The 15698-nt window shown below is 36.1% G+C and overlaps 1 protein-coding gene across 1 annotated transcript; it reads right to left on the bottom strand.

The window, feature by feature from the left end:
• Window positions 1–3212: 3212 nt before the first annotated feature.
• On the bottom strand, window positions 3213–15007 carry LOC132632756 (alpha-N-acetylglucosaminidase-like). Its single transcript, XM_060348824.1, has 19 exons — window positions 14566–15007; window positions 13426–13502; window positions 12380–12591; window positions 12166–12287; window positions 11057–11142; window positions 10611–10705; window positions 9951–10032; window positions 9623–9729; window positions 9482–9512; window positions 8153–8270; window positions 7763–7810; window positions 7167–7275; window positions 6421–6524; window positions 5866–5964; window positions 5397–5507; window positions 4285–4529; window positions 3967–4204; window positions 3812–3890; window positions 3213–3628 (listed from the first exon to the last, which is right to left on the bottom strand). Exons 1-19 carry the CDS (start codon window positions 14788–14790, stop codon window positions 3372–3374), a joined length of 2445 nt encoding a protein of 814 aa, XP_060204807.1. The 5' UTR covers window positions 14791–15007; the 3' UTR covers window positions 3213–3371.
• Window positions 15008–15698: the final 691 nt, after the last annotated feature.

Below are 15698 nucleotides of genomic sequence, written 5' to 3'. Positions count from 1 at the left end.
TCTGCCTTTAACACTCGTAAGTAACATATAACGGGGGCATGAACTCGTTAAGAATGTTGACTATACTATTAATATTGACAATATGAATTTTCAGTTATTGGATGAGATGCATGTTGCAGAAAAAATAGGGGCTATCATTCTATCCAAGCGTGGACCAATTTTTTTTGTTCTCTTATTCTCCTTTTAATATAGGGAAAAGGGTCAAATATACCCCTCTACTTTAGTTTAATGGTTAAATATACCCTCCGTTAATTAAAGTAGATAAATATGCTCCTTCCGTTAGTCAAAGTAGATAAATATACTCCTTCCGTTAAGAAAGTAAACAAATATACCCCTCAGTTGACAAAATCCCCAATTCCACCATTAATTACCCGATTTAACTTAAAAAAACTCATGTCCGACCCGCCGCGACCCGCAAATTAAATTCTTTCCACCCAAATACACTCACTACCACTACAACCGACCCAACACAACAACCACCACCACTTCCACCACCACCACCGCCACCACTGTTTAGCACTCCCCCTTCCCCCTTATCCACTAAACAGTTCCGGCAACAATGGTAAGCTTCTCTACCGCTATTTTTTCTTCATTCTATCGTTTTATTCACCTTAGACCTTAGTTATTGAAAAGTTAAAGAAAAAATGAAAAGAAGTCCTGGCGTTTTTCTCGGAAACAGACAAGGAAGTACAAAATAAAAAAAGAAATAAAAAGATTAAAGAAAAAACAGAAAAAGGTAAAAGAAAGAGAAAGGAGAATATTACAGAAGAATTTCATGCAATTCGATTTCGTCAATTTGGGGTTGATAAATTCTTTCTTCTTTATTGTGACTGGTTTTCTATACATTATTTTTAGATTTTAAAGGAGAATAACTCTATTTTGAATGTATTTTAAGTCAACTCTCAAACAAATGGTTGTTCTCATTTTACACATTCAGTGGTGGCGGTGGTGGTGGTTGTTGTGTTGGGTCGGTTGTAGTGGTGGTGGGTATATTTGGGTGGGAAGAATTTAATTTGCGGGTCGGGGCGGGTCGGGCATGGTTTTTTTTAAAGTTAAATCGGGTAATTAATGGTGGAATTGGGGATTTTATCAACTGAGGGGTATATTTGCTTACTTTCTTAACGGAAGGGGTATATTTATCTACTTTGACTAACGAAAGGGGTATATTTATCTATTTTGACTAACGGAGAATATATTTAACCATTAAATTAAAGTAGAGGAGTATATTTGATCCTTTTCCCTTTAATATATGATGACTTGATGGAAATCAACCGTTCAAACAAAAAGCGCTACTAACATCAACATGTAGCGGATCTAGAGAACAATCAACGGATTCATGGAGTTCAGTATCTTTTGTTAAAAATAAAATAAAAATGAAATGGAATCTGAAAAAAATTAAAATATATATACATATAATTATAAGATCATACTAACACTAGGAGTATTATTATCTTTGTTGGCTCGCTTATTTTTTAGATCTCTAATATAGCTTGCTTGTTTCTTTCTTTTAACTTCATTTATCTTATTATATGTTGCTATTAGTGCTTATTATTATTGTTGTCTTGACACCTTCTCTTGAGCCAAGGGTCTATCGGAAACAACCCCTTACCTCCCAAGGTGGGATTAAGGTCTGCGCTAGCTAAATCTTGAATATTGTCCAAAAGATCTAGCCTCTCTTTTTTCCTATTGTCTCTCCAATTAGAAGAATCAGTCTTCCTTCATATTCGGCATTAGTCAAATCAGAACATTGGAAAAAGAGGATCATGAAGAAACTTGGTTAACAATAAATCATCTCAAATTTATTAGACTGATACATGGCAGTGTAAAAAAATGAATAGTCTCTGCATGAAATCTATGTATCGTCAGTCATGTACAGATGATCGATCCATAAATTGAACTGAACTGAACTGAAAAATGAATTGAAACTATATTATATCTATAAATGGTAGTAATAATATTAAATCAGTTCTTTTGGGCGGTCTTTTGGCACTTGTCTTTAATCCACTGAAAACCAGAGGAAGTACCTTCTTTCACCTTCTTCATGCTAGTTGAAGCCACTGCCTTTGTTTTATCTCCCACCTTCTTTGCCACTCCTACGCTGCCACCCAAGGAATTGCTTTTTTTGGTCTCTTTGGTATATGGTTCTGTATTGTAGTCCCACTGATCAGCCCATGTTGAATTCTCATATGCACTTTTCCTCTCCATATCCTTTTTGTTTAGTTTCTTCTGTGATAAAAAATGAAATATAATTCTGCGAAAAAGAGAGAGTAAGAGGAAAAGGTCCACAAGGAATCAGAAATTTCGGCAGAAAAGAGAGTAGATATAATAATATTGGAGTTAACAGCCTATGCGAAAGTGGGGATGTTCTATAAGTAGCTAAGGTCCAAGTATTATAAATTAATTCTATTACAAATACCAAATTCTCCCTGCCAACTATAGAAAGTACACATGAATAATTTAATTTAGCGATTTGTTAGGATGACTCACAACATGTATCACTGTATTTCTACTTGACATCAATCATAATGATAAATGGTTCGTCTCGTCAGACCAAGAAAAAAGCTAAAATAATACTCCAAAGCATAACAATATATTTAAAATAAATGTATAATTCTTTTTCTGTATTTATCAGAGTGAAACTGTATCCATTTTAGACAACATGAATATACCATAATTTTGCTTTATGTATTATTAAGGCATGACTAAATATGTTAGGACAGTGTGGTAAATAGACAGGGCGTGGAGTTAGTCAGCAACAAAGCACCTAGAATGTAGAGTGATTTTTGACCGTAACAAACTGATTCAAAAAGCCTACGCCTTTTTGGCCGAACGAATGCATACGATCTGCAGGCACGTGCGAATCTTTCGTGTTAAATTTCCTTTACTGCTTTTTCTTATTTTTCCCGTCATTTGACATTTCCGTCCAATGACGTTGTTCTTGTTCTAAGTCGAGGAAATCTGTTGCTCCTCGTTTTTTTTTTCTTTCAATTTCGCTACTTATTTTAATCTCTAGTCAATTCTACCAACAAAGCCAGCCATCTTATTTGAATTTTCGACAAAATGATTAATTAAGTTGATCACCAAATAAAACGTTGAAATGCAGCGCTGGTATTAGTAAACCACAAAAAACTGAAGTAATAACTTTTTCTGCAAATTTTGACGTCTTTGCTTTTCCTTCTTTTTTCGTATTTGGGACTTGGTAAATGCATATATGAAATTAAAGAGAGGCTTTCATTTCATTCGTCAAAACTACAATTGCTTTACATTGGAGTAGCACAGCGATCAATAATGATGAATATTTTTCTTGCAGAAACCGAAATGGGATATATTGGGAGCAGGGGACATCTATATTACAATATCCATTAGGAAGCTTAGTGATCGTGTGATCCCAAATCTTGCAAGTATTTCTCAAAAAGCCACTGTGATACATTGAGGGCATCTCCTGTACTTTTGACAGGGAAAACATTTCTGCTACTTTGCCAACTATTTGTAAGCTTGATCCAGTCCCTCCTCCAAGCTCTCAAGTTGAAGCCATTGCCTTCTTCTAAACTTTCTATCAGATACTTAAAATAAATTGCTGCACGAGGACCATAATAATCTCGTAATAGCCCACTCCAATACTTATTACCTATTGAAAAGGAGGACAAAAAATGAGTAGACAAAAACCGTGTATAACAAAGTTCATTCCTCCAAAAGTTAAGACCTTAGTAGGTCAAAGCTTGGGATGCGCCATTTATGGTTCCAAATAATAAACTTCCCCAAAGACTAACATGGATATGTAAGATAAGACAGGCTTGGTTATTTTGCATACCATAGTCACGAAGCAAACTAGCTTCCACCTCAGTGTTATCGAACCACATAGTAATCTGAGTTCTTGCGTTCCATTCAAACTGCAAATTGTCCATTGAAGTTAAAAGATCGTCCTGGTTTATGCATGAAAGGTGTTTAAGTTAAAGACACCTCTACCTGTCTTTCCTGATCTTCATCTTGAGCAAGCTTCTTTGCACTCTGTATCCAAGGTCCTAGAAGGAATCCATCATGGCATCCCAAAAGCATATCCATATCTTCCACAAGGCCTAGAAACTTTTGGCTAAGGCGTGCAACATTGTGCAAATTACCCAATTCATATGATTGTATAACATCTAAGAATAATTCATTTGCATACTTTGCCAAAGCTTGTCTTGTCAGGTCTATGAGGTCATACCTGAGAAGAGTGAAAGGGACAACTATCATCTAAGTTAAAAAAAGACACAAAGAAGGAAACTTAAGACTAGAATATTAGACCTGTAAGTACGGCTGTCAGATAGTTGATTTCCACTATCTAGGAAAAGTTTTAGTGCATGTATAACTTCTGACGTTGAATACCAAAGATGAGGTTTATCATAGGAATCACTTGCTTCTTCCAAAACAGCTCTTGTTAAATATCCTTTTCCATATTGTTCATGGATATCATTTAGTACTATTTGTGGTGTTGAAATGGACTTTGGATCAACATCTGGAAATGCGACAATAACATCTCTATTTTTGTCCTGCACCAGAATCACAAAGGAAATGATCAAAGTAAACAAGTAACCGTGTAGCATATAGGCAACGAATGCACGATGCTAAAAACATTCTCGTATTCTGGAGATTGATGCATGTTCTTGTCTTGGCAGCGAAAAGCCAAGAGTGAAATGAGGCAATATAGCATGTGAGTGCACAACTTTGCATGCACGTTTATAATCATATTTAGCATGTTATGTACCGAAAAAGTTCCAACAAATGCACTAATTTAGTGATGGACGACAATAGTATGAAAACGACAATAAACAAACCAGTTTACTTTCCTAGATGGTAATTTTGCATTTCCGAGAGCACCACTTTTGTTAGAATTTCAATACTGAAATGAGGCAATACACTAGGAATACATTAAAAGGGCAACTATAACCATGTTGTCTTGGAAATAGTCCCCACATACAAAATGGAACAACCTGACTTGATTTATCTCCATCAAACTACTAGTTTACAGACAATTAGAGTTAGACAAGAGTACTGTGCTTAGGGGATTCTATCGTTTTTGACATGACATTACTCTTCCTTTTCTCCATTAGCAACTTGCACCATCCTAATTGTTCTTCACACACTTGTCATGAATAATCTGTCTAAACCAATTTCCTTCCAATCGCTAAATTGTGACCATACATCCAGAGTAGCATATTTGAAATACCCCACCTAATTATATCAGTTATAAAGGAGATGATATCATATTTCAAGTGCAAACGATGCTTCCATTAGGTTCTTTACTATGACACCTAATTAGAACACCTCTCAGTGGAAGGACAAGGCAAAGATAAAGAAGTTACTTATATAAGCACCTCTCACTGGAAGAACAAGGCAGCAATAAACAGGTTACTTACATAAGCACCATCGGTGCAATTATAGATGGTGTGATACAAAATATTCCAGGCATCTTGCACGGTTTGAACAAATCTCCCATAGCGTCTTGCGGAGTATAGATCTATCCAAACCTACAAGACATTGTTTAATCAACTTATTAGGTGTTGACATGCAACAACAATTACCATTTCAAAAACAATACTATACAGAAGGCAATTCACACAAAACATGCTGTTTGAACTGCTTTATCTTTCAGCTCTAGAATTTATCTTTTACTTATTCAAACTGAATAAGTGAGAGGAGAAAGGTTATAAAGTTAAGAGCGATGGATTTTGGTGCTTCGACTTACAACACTTTCTTTTAGATAACAAAGTTCTTTTACCATACAATTGTTAAAACTGACAATTGAAAGGAAATGCTAATAGAACATTCAGAGTGGAGGGTCTAATTTACTAAACTCCAGGGTTATATATAAAACCCTTCCCTTACCTTGACATCAACTGGGTTATGCTGAAAAGCCATTTCAGACATAAAATCATACACCACGGGGTTCTGTTCAATGCCCTCCATTGACATCCCAACACCAACCTTTAGGCAAGTTAAAAAGTTAAAGAGTGAGATGCATGAATTTTTTTAGTAAGAAACGGAGAAAGGAACAAAAGAAATAAGATACATGACAAAGTTTAATGGAATGAAACAAGATCCGAATAGATTAGTATTATAGATCCAAATCCAAGACCACCAACGCAACAAACAATCTGGTAAAAATATACTCAGACCACCTAAGCAACCCTGTAATCTCTAAACCTATGAGCAAGGAAGCACCACCAGAGAGTTATATTTCGAAATCCTTTCAAAACTATTTTGGCAAGATAATGATGGAATTGGACAGAAGCATTGGAAGTAACCCAGTCACATTGCTCAAAGATCCTAACAGTTTATGATATCAAGGATCCGAAAATGCTGGCAACCTCCTTATAATTATGTATTGTGTGCACGGTTATAAACAGAATGAAAACCTAATACGAGAAAAATCAAACTTGCCATGGTTGAGTTATCACTTGTACGAGCTTCAACAGGTCCTGATCCCACTGCATCAAGAACTCCATACATTTCAGTGTTCCCAGCAAAATTGTGCAGCATACACCTGCGAACATTGAAAAGAAAAATGTCAATGCAAACCAAGTTAATTTTAAAAGACAAAATTCAGGTGGCTAGAGCTAAAAAATGCTGAGCTAATGTTGGTGAAATACTCCAACCTCAGAAAGTCAGAAAATTCAGTATTTCATCTCTAGAATGAGTAAGAAGGCCATGAACTGCTTTCAAGACATGTGAAAATTACTGTCCACTTATTCCAGAAACCTGTTTTCTGAGATTCCTGCACACCAGCTGAATTCCTAGGGATCTCATGGCCGAGGTTGGATGCTATCTAATGCTCTTAGAATGAAGGTTAGCCATGCTTATTGTTGAAAGCAGTTTAGTATGACCTACCATATTCCTTATGCATGTAGAAATAAGTCTAATTAACTACTTTCCGAGCATCAGTCCAGAATGTATAGGTTAAGCAAACCAATTAAATTCTACTATATCCAAACTAACACCCTTTCAAGTCATTCCATAAGTAAATGGCGTATCCAGCCGAAAAAAACCCACCTTAAGATTAATTCCAAGTGAGATGAAACAGATGAATTGAGCAAATAGCATGCTAATTATTGGAATGACTATCTAGAACTTGATGACATTGAAAACTGCATCCAATACACAACAGAAAAATAGCATTGTTACTTTCCAGATATATGGGGTGCCATAAAACTGCTTTGAAGTAGCCCATATAGGTTTTACTTCAGCATACAAATCAAGCACGATCAACCTGCCCAGAGGAACAGAATGTAGAAGTGCCTGAAAATAGAGCGCGTGAATAATTAATGCTTCAAGTGACACAAAGAGCAAAACTTTGGAGGCATTATGCATTCTATAATTTATCCAAAGCTTCATACTACCATGCCTCAATATCAAACAGCTAATGACGATATGAAATATGCTTCAGTTAATCAGCATGAACATTTGATGAAGTAATCAGCATGAACATTGAGCCCATTTGGATTGGCTTATAAGCTGTTTTTAGCTTTTTTGAGTGTTTGGCTGGCCAGCTTAAAGTCATTTTGTGCTTAAAATAAGCTCAAAAAAATAATTGGACCCATTTGACTTAGCTTATCTAAAACAGCTCATAAGCTGAAAACAGCTTATAAGCCAAAAAAAATAAGTTAGACTACCCCAACTTATTTTTTTTAGCTTATAAGCTGTTTGCAGCTTATAAGCATAAGCCCATCCAAACAGGCTCATTATCATATTGAAAAAGAGGGAACTAGAGACTAAGATGGGCAACCTTCATCTGTGGAGGTCTCCAGAAAGGATCATATGTGAAAAGCCATCCCTGGAAAACAGAAGGAAAATGATTGGCTATAAAGAAGAAAGAAGAAGATAAAAAATAACAAAACATTTGATATCATCACTCTGAGGACAAACTGTGCTCCATGTGAGGAGTAGACTATAAGAATTTAATGATTCAAGTCAAAGTAAACCCAGGATACTAAATTAATACTCATATGAAGAAGTAAACAAGATTAACTGAATATGAGTTTCAGATACCAGTAGGCATAAAAGTTAGATATTTAACTGAATATGAGTTTCAGATACCAGTAGGCATAAAAGTTAGATATTTTCAAATCATCAGACAGTCTGCTGTAAAGAGATGCAACAAGTTAAGCCTTTTCACCTGCATTAGCCAAACCGCATCACGATCACCACTTCGCATTCCTTCAAAAATTGTGGCACCCAACGAAGAGATATAATCCGGCTCATCAACAGGCGGTGTGTTCTCATCAAAGGTATCACTGCAATATGACATTTTCCAACTGGCATAAGACAATATTGGACAAGGCAACAAAGGTAGGCTATTGCCACATGATGACTTACACAGAACAGCTCTAGTGCAAGTATGTCATCCTTTGGTTATGAACGAAAGATGCCGCCAAGTTGGAGATCATGTCTACTGAAAGAACTAAGAAGACTCTCCAAAATGGAGATGAAGAAATAGTATGCTGACATGTAGAGAGTTTAACAGGTTCTGAATATTTGAAGGTGTGAATGATCATGGAAAATGACCAATCTATGGCGACTAGTTCTCAATATTACATGACCTAGTAGAAGTAAAATTTTGGCATTAAGGAGTGTGAACCAAAGTCATGGTTTTGGTACACACATAGTACAATAACCTAATTGATTCCAAACTACAAAATACAAAAAAGCAAGGAGTGAAGTTGGTGTTATGATTCCCCTTCCCAACCTGAACCCCAGAGCAAAACACAAAATCTTCTGTGGCCTCATTTTCTGGCACCTCACTCTCTCTGTCTGCCTGTCAGTTTCGCTTTCCATTTATTCCTTTCATTGGGTATCAGAGGATCAGGGAGGTAAAAATGGATCCTTTTAGTCAAAAAAAGGGAAGCCCGGTGCACTAAGCTCCCGCTATGCGCGGGGTCCAGGGAAGGGCCGGACCACAAGAGTCTATTGTACGCAGCCTTACCTTGCATTTCTGCAAGAGGCTGTTTCCACGGCTCGAACCCGTGACCTCCTGGTCACATGGCAGCAACTTTAGTCAGTATATCAGAAATATATTTTCGAGTAATGCAGTAGAAAATTGCTGAAGAACATGGAATGTAGAAAATCTAATATCATAAAAAATCGCTAGTTAAAGTAATCAATCAGTGTCCAGAATTAATTTGTACAGTTACAGCTTTCTGATTACTGTATTAGCAACCTACTGATCTCTGTGCTACAACAAGATATTAGCATATGGAAATCTGTCTTGTAACTATTATTGAAGTGAGCAAAACTACCCCCAGTACAGTTTCTGACTAATATAAACTTTCTGAATGAATCTTTTACTTCTCCCTCATGAAGGAGTCTGAGGATTCAACCTGAAACCTTGAGGCGATGGCCGCTTTGGTGTCCCTTACACAGCCCATGTGGGACAACAATATAACTCGACATCACTGATAGTAAATCAATCTTTCTACTTGACAAGAATGGAATTATAACAACTTACCAGTTATATATGTGGCTACTCCTTCCATATTCTGACCATCATAGTTTGGCACAAACAAGAAAAAAATAGAACAGAAACAATTAAATCATCAAAATGAAATGGTGGTTGGTTTGATGGTGACAGACATTTCTATTACCATACCTTTTAGCTGTTGCTCAATAAATGCTTTTCCAATTTCAACAAACAAAGGATCTGTTGCATCAAGAAGATAGGTGCAACACCATCTTGGATCACTGTTCACAGTAAACCTGAAACCCAATAATTTAACTGTAAATAAATAGCAGAAAATTGTAGGATTATGCTTAAGAAAATTGCACTTAATTTTCATCGGCAGCCCAGGTGCATGGTCAGGTCAATATTGCTTACAGGAGAGATTGAAAGGAAATAAAGGAAAGATAATAGTAAGGATGTGTTAGCCTTTCTAAATCACCAATCTACTACTTTGTGCTAAATTAGATGTGCAATATACCAGTTCCCCAGACGATTTATCTTTGCTGATGGAAATACGCTCTTCAGTGCTGCCGGAACATTTCCAGAAAAGGCTGGAAGAACTGAAAGATCACAAAATCAACTCAACATTAGTTTACCAAGGCAACAAAACATAGGAGTCCAGCACACACTATATATGATTAATAGAAGCGGTAAAGTTTTTAGCAATACCTTAATTTGTTTTAAACATTCGGGGAAGTGTTAGGAATTAAGTAAAGAAACAGGTTACCAGATCATATATAATATAATATAATATATAAAGCATAATCCACATGAAGCATAAAATTGTTTTATGAAAGCTTAACTTCTTTATACAATAAAAGAAGCCTTATAGCTGGCTTTCATTCTCATATTTTCATTTTTGGTAAAAAGTAAAAGCCATGTCACTACATCAGAGCTATGTACAACTTAGATGCTTGAATCAAGCTATCCTATCCGCACAAATTATCTTTTCAAACAAACCTTAAACCCAATCAGTAAAATTGCTTAATGAAAGAGCAAAAGCATCTGTCATGATGAATCCTGCAGTATACTGGTGAACTGGGGATAAATTGCAGCTTGAGTAATAAGGTCTTGGGCTATGAATTCTCAGTTAGGAAAAGCAGGAGGGTTTAAGAAAGATTCAAAACTATAGCTGTACCTGGAGTCATCCCTAGTTCATGCATTCTGGCAAGAATTTTCTTCTGCAGAATGAGTTGCTGATCTAGCCAACTTTGTGGCAGTGAACCACCCCATCTGTCATTATATATGAAAATTAAAGAATAGCATAGTAGCAAGAACGCACATGCCAAATTGCTGATGAGAAAAGTGACAGTTATCAAACAAAGTTAAATGCCAAAAAGATATATTATAAGCTGATTTGCGGTGCTAAATAAGTTCACCAAACAGCAGAAACTAGTTCCTGAATGAACTAAAAATGTAAACATAACACCACAAATATCCTGTGACTTATTATGGGCAATACAAATGTTCAATTTTCGATGAGATAAAATTTTATGATAAAATCTTCAAGTATTTCCAATGCATGATGCAGAAAGAACTCATTTGTCAAAAATAGTATAGATAGGTCAATTACTAGAAGCTCACCGATGTAGGTTTCCCATACGTGACCATGCAAGAAATGCTGGACCTCCAAAGAAATCATCCAGATGTGACTTGCTAATGTTGAAGTGCTGCACAAATATGAACCATTTGTCAAAAATATAAATGCGCAAAATGAACCAAATAAACGACACACTAAGACCTATGTTTTTTCTGATAATTGACACTTAAGATCAATGTTACATCAAGAAAGAAGCTTAATGTTATACTCAAGTTCAGAAGTTTCAGCATGCGCGACGATGAATATATCCAGAAGAGTTAAAGTTGAAGGAGTATCTTGAAAGTCAAAATGGAGCATTTATTAGTTTTCAGAGTCCACATCCAGAGACATGGTAAAAGTGCAGACTATAATTAGTTTTCATATAATTAATAGTAGCATCTTGCCTGATATAAGACTATCAAGAATTGGATTTGCCCTTCATCAGTACTAACTTCGGCTTTACTAGGACTAAATTGGCTTCGCTGGAATCCATGTTATAACTAGCATTTGCTGCTGCATACCCAATTTCAAAATGGGATAACATGATCGATAGCGTATGAGTTCTAGTATCATAAGCGTTTCCTCATAGGAACGTCCGTGAATTTGATCAATTACCCTTCGTGTTTTTTCAGCAGACATAGATATATGTCCAAAGATAAATATTTAATTACATACTAATAGCTAATTTCATGGCTGATTCAAAAAGTCAGATAATTCACCAAGTCAACCTAAGCAACATTTCAATTTCTCTGTATCAAACATTTTGAGTTGAACCATTCACTAGGCATCTGCACCTTTAGATTTCTAACAAAATTGTTAACTATAACTGACTCTCCTCTTTCCTTTTTGTTTGTTTGATCTACAACCACAGATCGATACTCCTAAATTAGTAATAACAATTCTCCAAGTCCTTTTGGAATGTGCTAAATAGTCTCCAATGGGTTTAGAAAAAAACACCTTCTCAAGAAATTGTAACAGGAAACATATTACTATTAACTAATGTTTTTTCCCAGTTCGAAATAATGTAGTGAAATGAAAGACTGTCAATCCTATTCAACATAAATCAGTAAGAAGTAGGAACCTTCAACTGAGACATAGAGTCAAAGGAAAATACCTTGAAGACTTTTTGCCATATAGCTTCTTGCCCAGTAAAAGCCAATGGCAAATTGATCCCCTGGAGAGCCATCCAATCAATCTCTTTTTCCCACCTTTCCCAATCCCACCAGGCAAATGTATCTAGAACAAACAATCAACAAAAAATAAGTAAACCTCTTGGTCTGTGAGAGGACTCAAGAAGTGTCTAAAAAATAAAAGAAAAGTTGGTTTACAGCTCGATGTGACAGCATTTTGGTAATAGCTCCAGGGAACAGGTCTCGTTACCACTACTCCTGCATCTTGAACAGGAGGGAGAGAGCCAGGGTTAGGTACAGAAGCTAATTGTGCTCCACCTGTTTTGCTCCATGATATATGTGCTTCACACCAATATTTCAAGTACCAATGAAGACCAGACAATATCTCTACTGCTGTAGTTCCACTTATTCTGTGTAATATCCAGATAGATTTAATAATAGAGATCCACAATTTCCTATTGTTAGCAGTAAATATGTAAAAAGGAGATTAATACTTGTTAAGTCTAACCAAACTGGAGAAAAAGCATTTCTTTTTGTGTTGTTATGGTATTATTATAGATGTTCTGCTGAAGACATAACAGAAATACAATGGCTGAGCAGCAATAATAATATATGTTCAGCACAAAATGAGCTCATAGAGCACTCTACACACCATACTCACGCATAACACATCCATGTTAAGACAAGAGTTAAATCAATTATCATCACTTTTATGACATAGAATAATAAACAGGCGAAGACATAAACAGACGACAAATATACTGATCCTCAATATACAATTGTGAATGAAGAGCTAAAAGGAAACGATATCATATATTATATTTTCCTACTGTTGGAACAATGATTTCGCAAGGTAAAACATTTTTCAAATATTCCGCAGAATAAATGGAAAATATTTCCTCCATATATACCAAATGCATAATAGATTCTTACGCATCTAACTGTTTGTCAGAAGTCAATGAAGAGCTTTGACAAGTTATCTTGACCAGGAATACAGAATGCTGGGACATATTATCATACTACTAGTTACTGTATATCGTATTTTTATACAGCCAAATAAATTACGAGAAGTCGAGAACTAGTTCATTGTTCTCCAGACACTGAAAATAACTGGCACGTGAATTCTTATGTAATGGGAAGGTAAAAGAAGCACTAAACCATCGGTATTTAAAGGATAACGACATGATATTATCGTAAACCACTGTAATTAGCAACATGAATAAAATAGTACGTATGTAACTTACAGAATTTCAGGAGAATTGTCTCGAGCCGAACCGGGGTGGTTGCTTATGTTGAAGCAAAATTCTCCACCGCAATGTTCCTACAGGAATAAATTTTCTTAGTCCAAATTGAATATATGTGGCCTTAAACTAAATATATATATATGTATATATATATATAAAGTGTCTTTCGAACGTGACAGGTGTAATGTTGAAATTAAAGAATTGCGGAGGAGACATTCTTTTATAGTAAATGAATTAAAAAGGAAAGTAAGATAAATAAATTGAAATGACGGGAGTAACCCTCTGTTTGGATGGTTGTTTCCCGTGGTTCATTAATGTACAGTATGGTATGGTACAGTATGGTGTTGTATTGTATTGTACTCTATTAATGAACACCATGTTTGGATAGACTGTATCGTTTGTTGTGGTTTAATAACATTTGTATTGTTTAGTTTGACTGTATGGTACTATATAATAACTTGTAAGTTTACTAAAATACCCTTAACTTTTAATTAGAAATTAGTTTATATATATTAATAAAACTCAGGTAAGAATAAAATAGGAACTTTAAAAAATAAGTAGGTAGTGGGTGGGGGTGGTGGAGGAGTGGACGGTGTGAGGTGGGTGGTTGTGGTATGAGGGTGGGGGTGGGATTGGGTGGTGGTGAGGGGTAGTGGATGGGGGTGGTGGAGGGGTGGGTGGTTGTAGGATAAGGGTGGGCATAGTGGGTGGTAGGGTGGGAGTGAGTTGTTGTGGGGTGGGATTGGGCGGTGGTGAAGGGTAGTGGGTGGTGGTTGGGGTGGGTGGCAGAGGAGTGGGGTAGTTAGAGGTGGGAATGGGGTGGGGGTGAGTGGTAGGGTGGGGGTAGTGTGGGATGGATGGTGGAGGGTGGGGCAAGGATGGGGTGGGATGGATGGTGGAGGGTGGGGTGGGGTATAATGGAGAAATGAAATATGTAATCACGGAAAAATCACTAAATTCGTGGTTACAAAAATTAGGACTTTTCATGGTTATATAACCATGGAATGAACCATGGATTTACAACATCATACCACATAATTTTAAGAACAATAGAAACAAACATAGTTTCATAGAAAATCATACATTAATAAACCACGGGAAACCACCATCCAAAAAGGGGGTAAGAGTTTATAGAAGCACCTTGGGAATGATGTGGAACTCAAAGCTGGAAAAATGAGAGGGTATTAAACGATTTAGAACGCCATAGGCGGCAGTTAATTGGACTGAAGAAGGTGCCCTTTCCCTATCCTGAATTTCCACAAGTGGCGAAATGTAATTGACTCCGAGGGTCGAAGAATTAGCCACATAAAAGAAGAAAGCGCAGAAGAACACGAAAATTAAAGAGGGGATCATGGAAATATCCATTGCGAGTTGCTGAATTGAAGTGATGGATGAATAAGAGGTTTATAATAGTGGAAATGAGAGACATGTTGATTTGTAGTGACAAGCAAGAGTATCGATGGAGTGGAAGTTGAAGACAAATTTTGCAGGCCAAAAGAGTATACAATGATATATTCTTTTTTTTATTTATCAAATCAAAAAGGCGCAGTGAAAGATAGTAATTCCCGTTTAAAAACAAGCGCCAAAGGTCAAGTACGAGAAAGTGATCACCAGTATGGGCTTTGGTTTATTTGGTTTTTAATTTATAAATATAATGAAAATTATTCATAATGTATTTTTAAATAATCAATTTAGTCCTTTGCCTGCAAAATAGTAGAAGTTTTTGCTATTTTCAGGAAATTTTATTCTGCAGCCGTCTGATTGAATAAACAATGTAGTAGTAAATAAATTTCTCAGTCTTCTTTTGCAAGTCCAAACCATCGGGCCCGAAAAGTGTTTAAAACTGGGCTTTTTAAATTGGATCAGATGTCACCCAACAGATCCTGAACGACGGATCCACTTCCAAAACTGCCAGGGCAATTCGCGCGAATGCCCTTCAAATGCGTTGGTCTTTAATTTTTGCCCCCATAATGCGTGGTCTTTAATATTTGCCCTTCTAAGCTAAAAAATAATAAGAAAAGACGTTACTACCCCTACCCATCACATATAAAAACCTGAAAGTCTGTAACGAACCCCAAACATCCAATTAAACCTATCCATCATTCCAACAACAAACCTTTCAATCGTTCCATCGTTCCAACATTTCACCGGAGAAATCTCCATTGATTTTGCTGCTACAACATCGAAAAAGATAAATACATAATATATAGCGTTACAATTGAACGTAATTCAATTCAATTTGATGCTTTATTAAGTTTAGATTTGTTAATATT

This window comes from Lycium barbarum, chromosome 3 (genome assembly GCF_019175385.1).
Source record: "Lycium barbarum isolate Lr01 chromosome 3, ASM1917538v2, whole genome shotgun sequence".
In the NCBI taxonomy this organism is placed as follows: Eukaryota; Viridiplantae; Streptophyta; class Magnoliopsida; order Solanales; family Solanaceae; genus Lycium; species Lycium barbarum.
Note: the sequence above shows the minus strand (reverse complement) of the source record. Positions and strands in the feature narration are given on the sequence as shown.

Coding starts and splice junctions, on each gene's coding strand:
- LOC132632756 (XM_060348824.1), bottom strand. CDS start 14,790: ATGGATATTTCCATGATCCCCTCTTTAATTTTCGTGTTCTTCTGCGCT. Junction 9,513..9,622: donor TATTGAGCAACAGCTAAAAG/GTATGGTAATAG, acceptor TATGATGGTCAG/AATATGGAAGGAGTAGCCAC. Junction 6,525..7,166: donor TTATGGCACCCCATATATCT/GGAAAGTAACAA, acceptor TCAATGTTCGCA/GGTGTATGCTGCACAATTTT.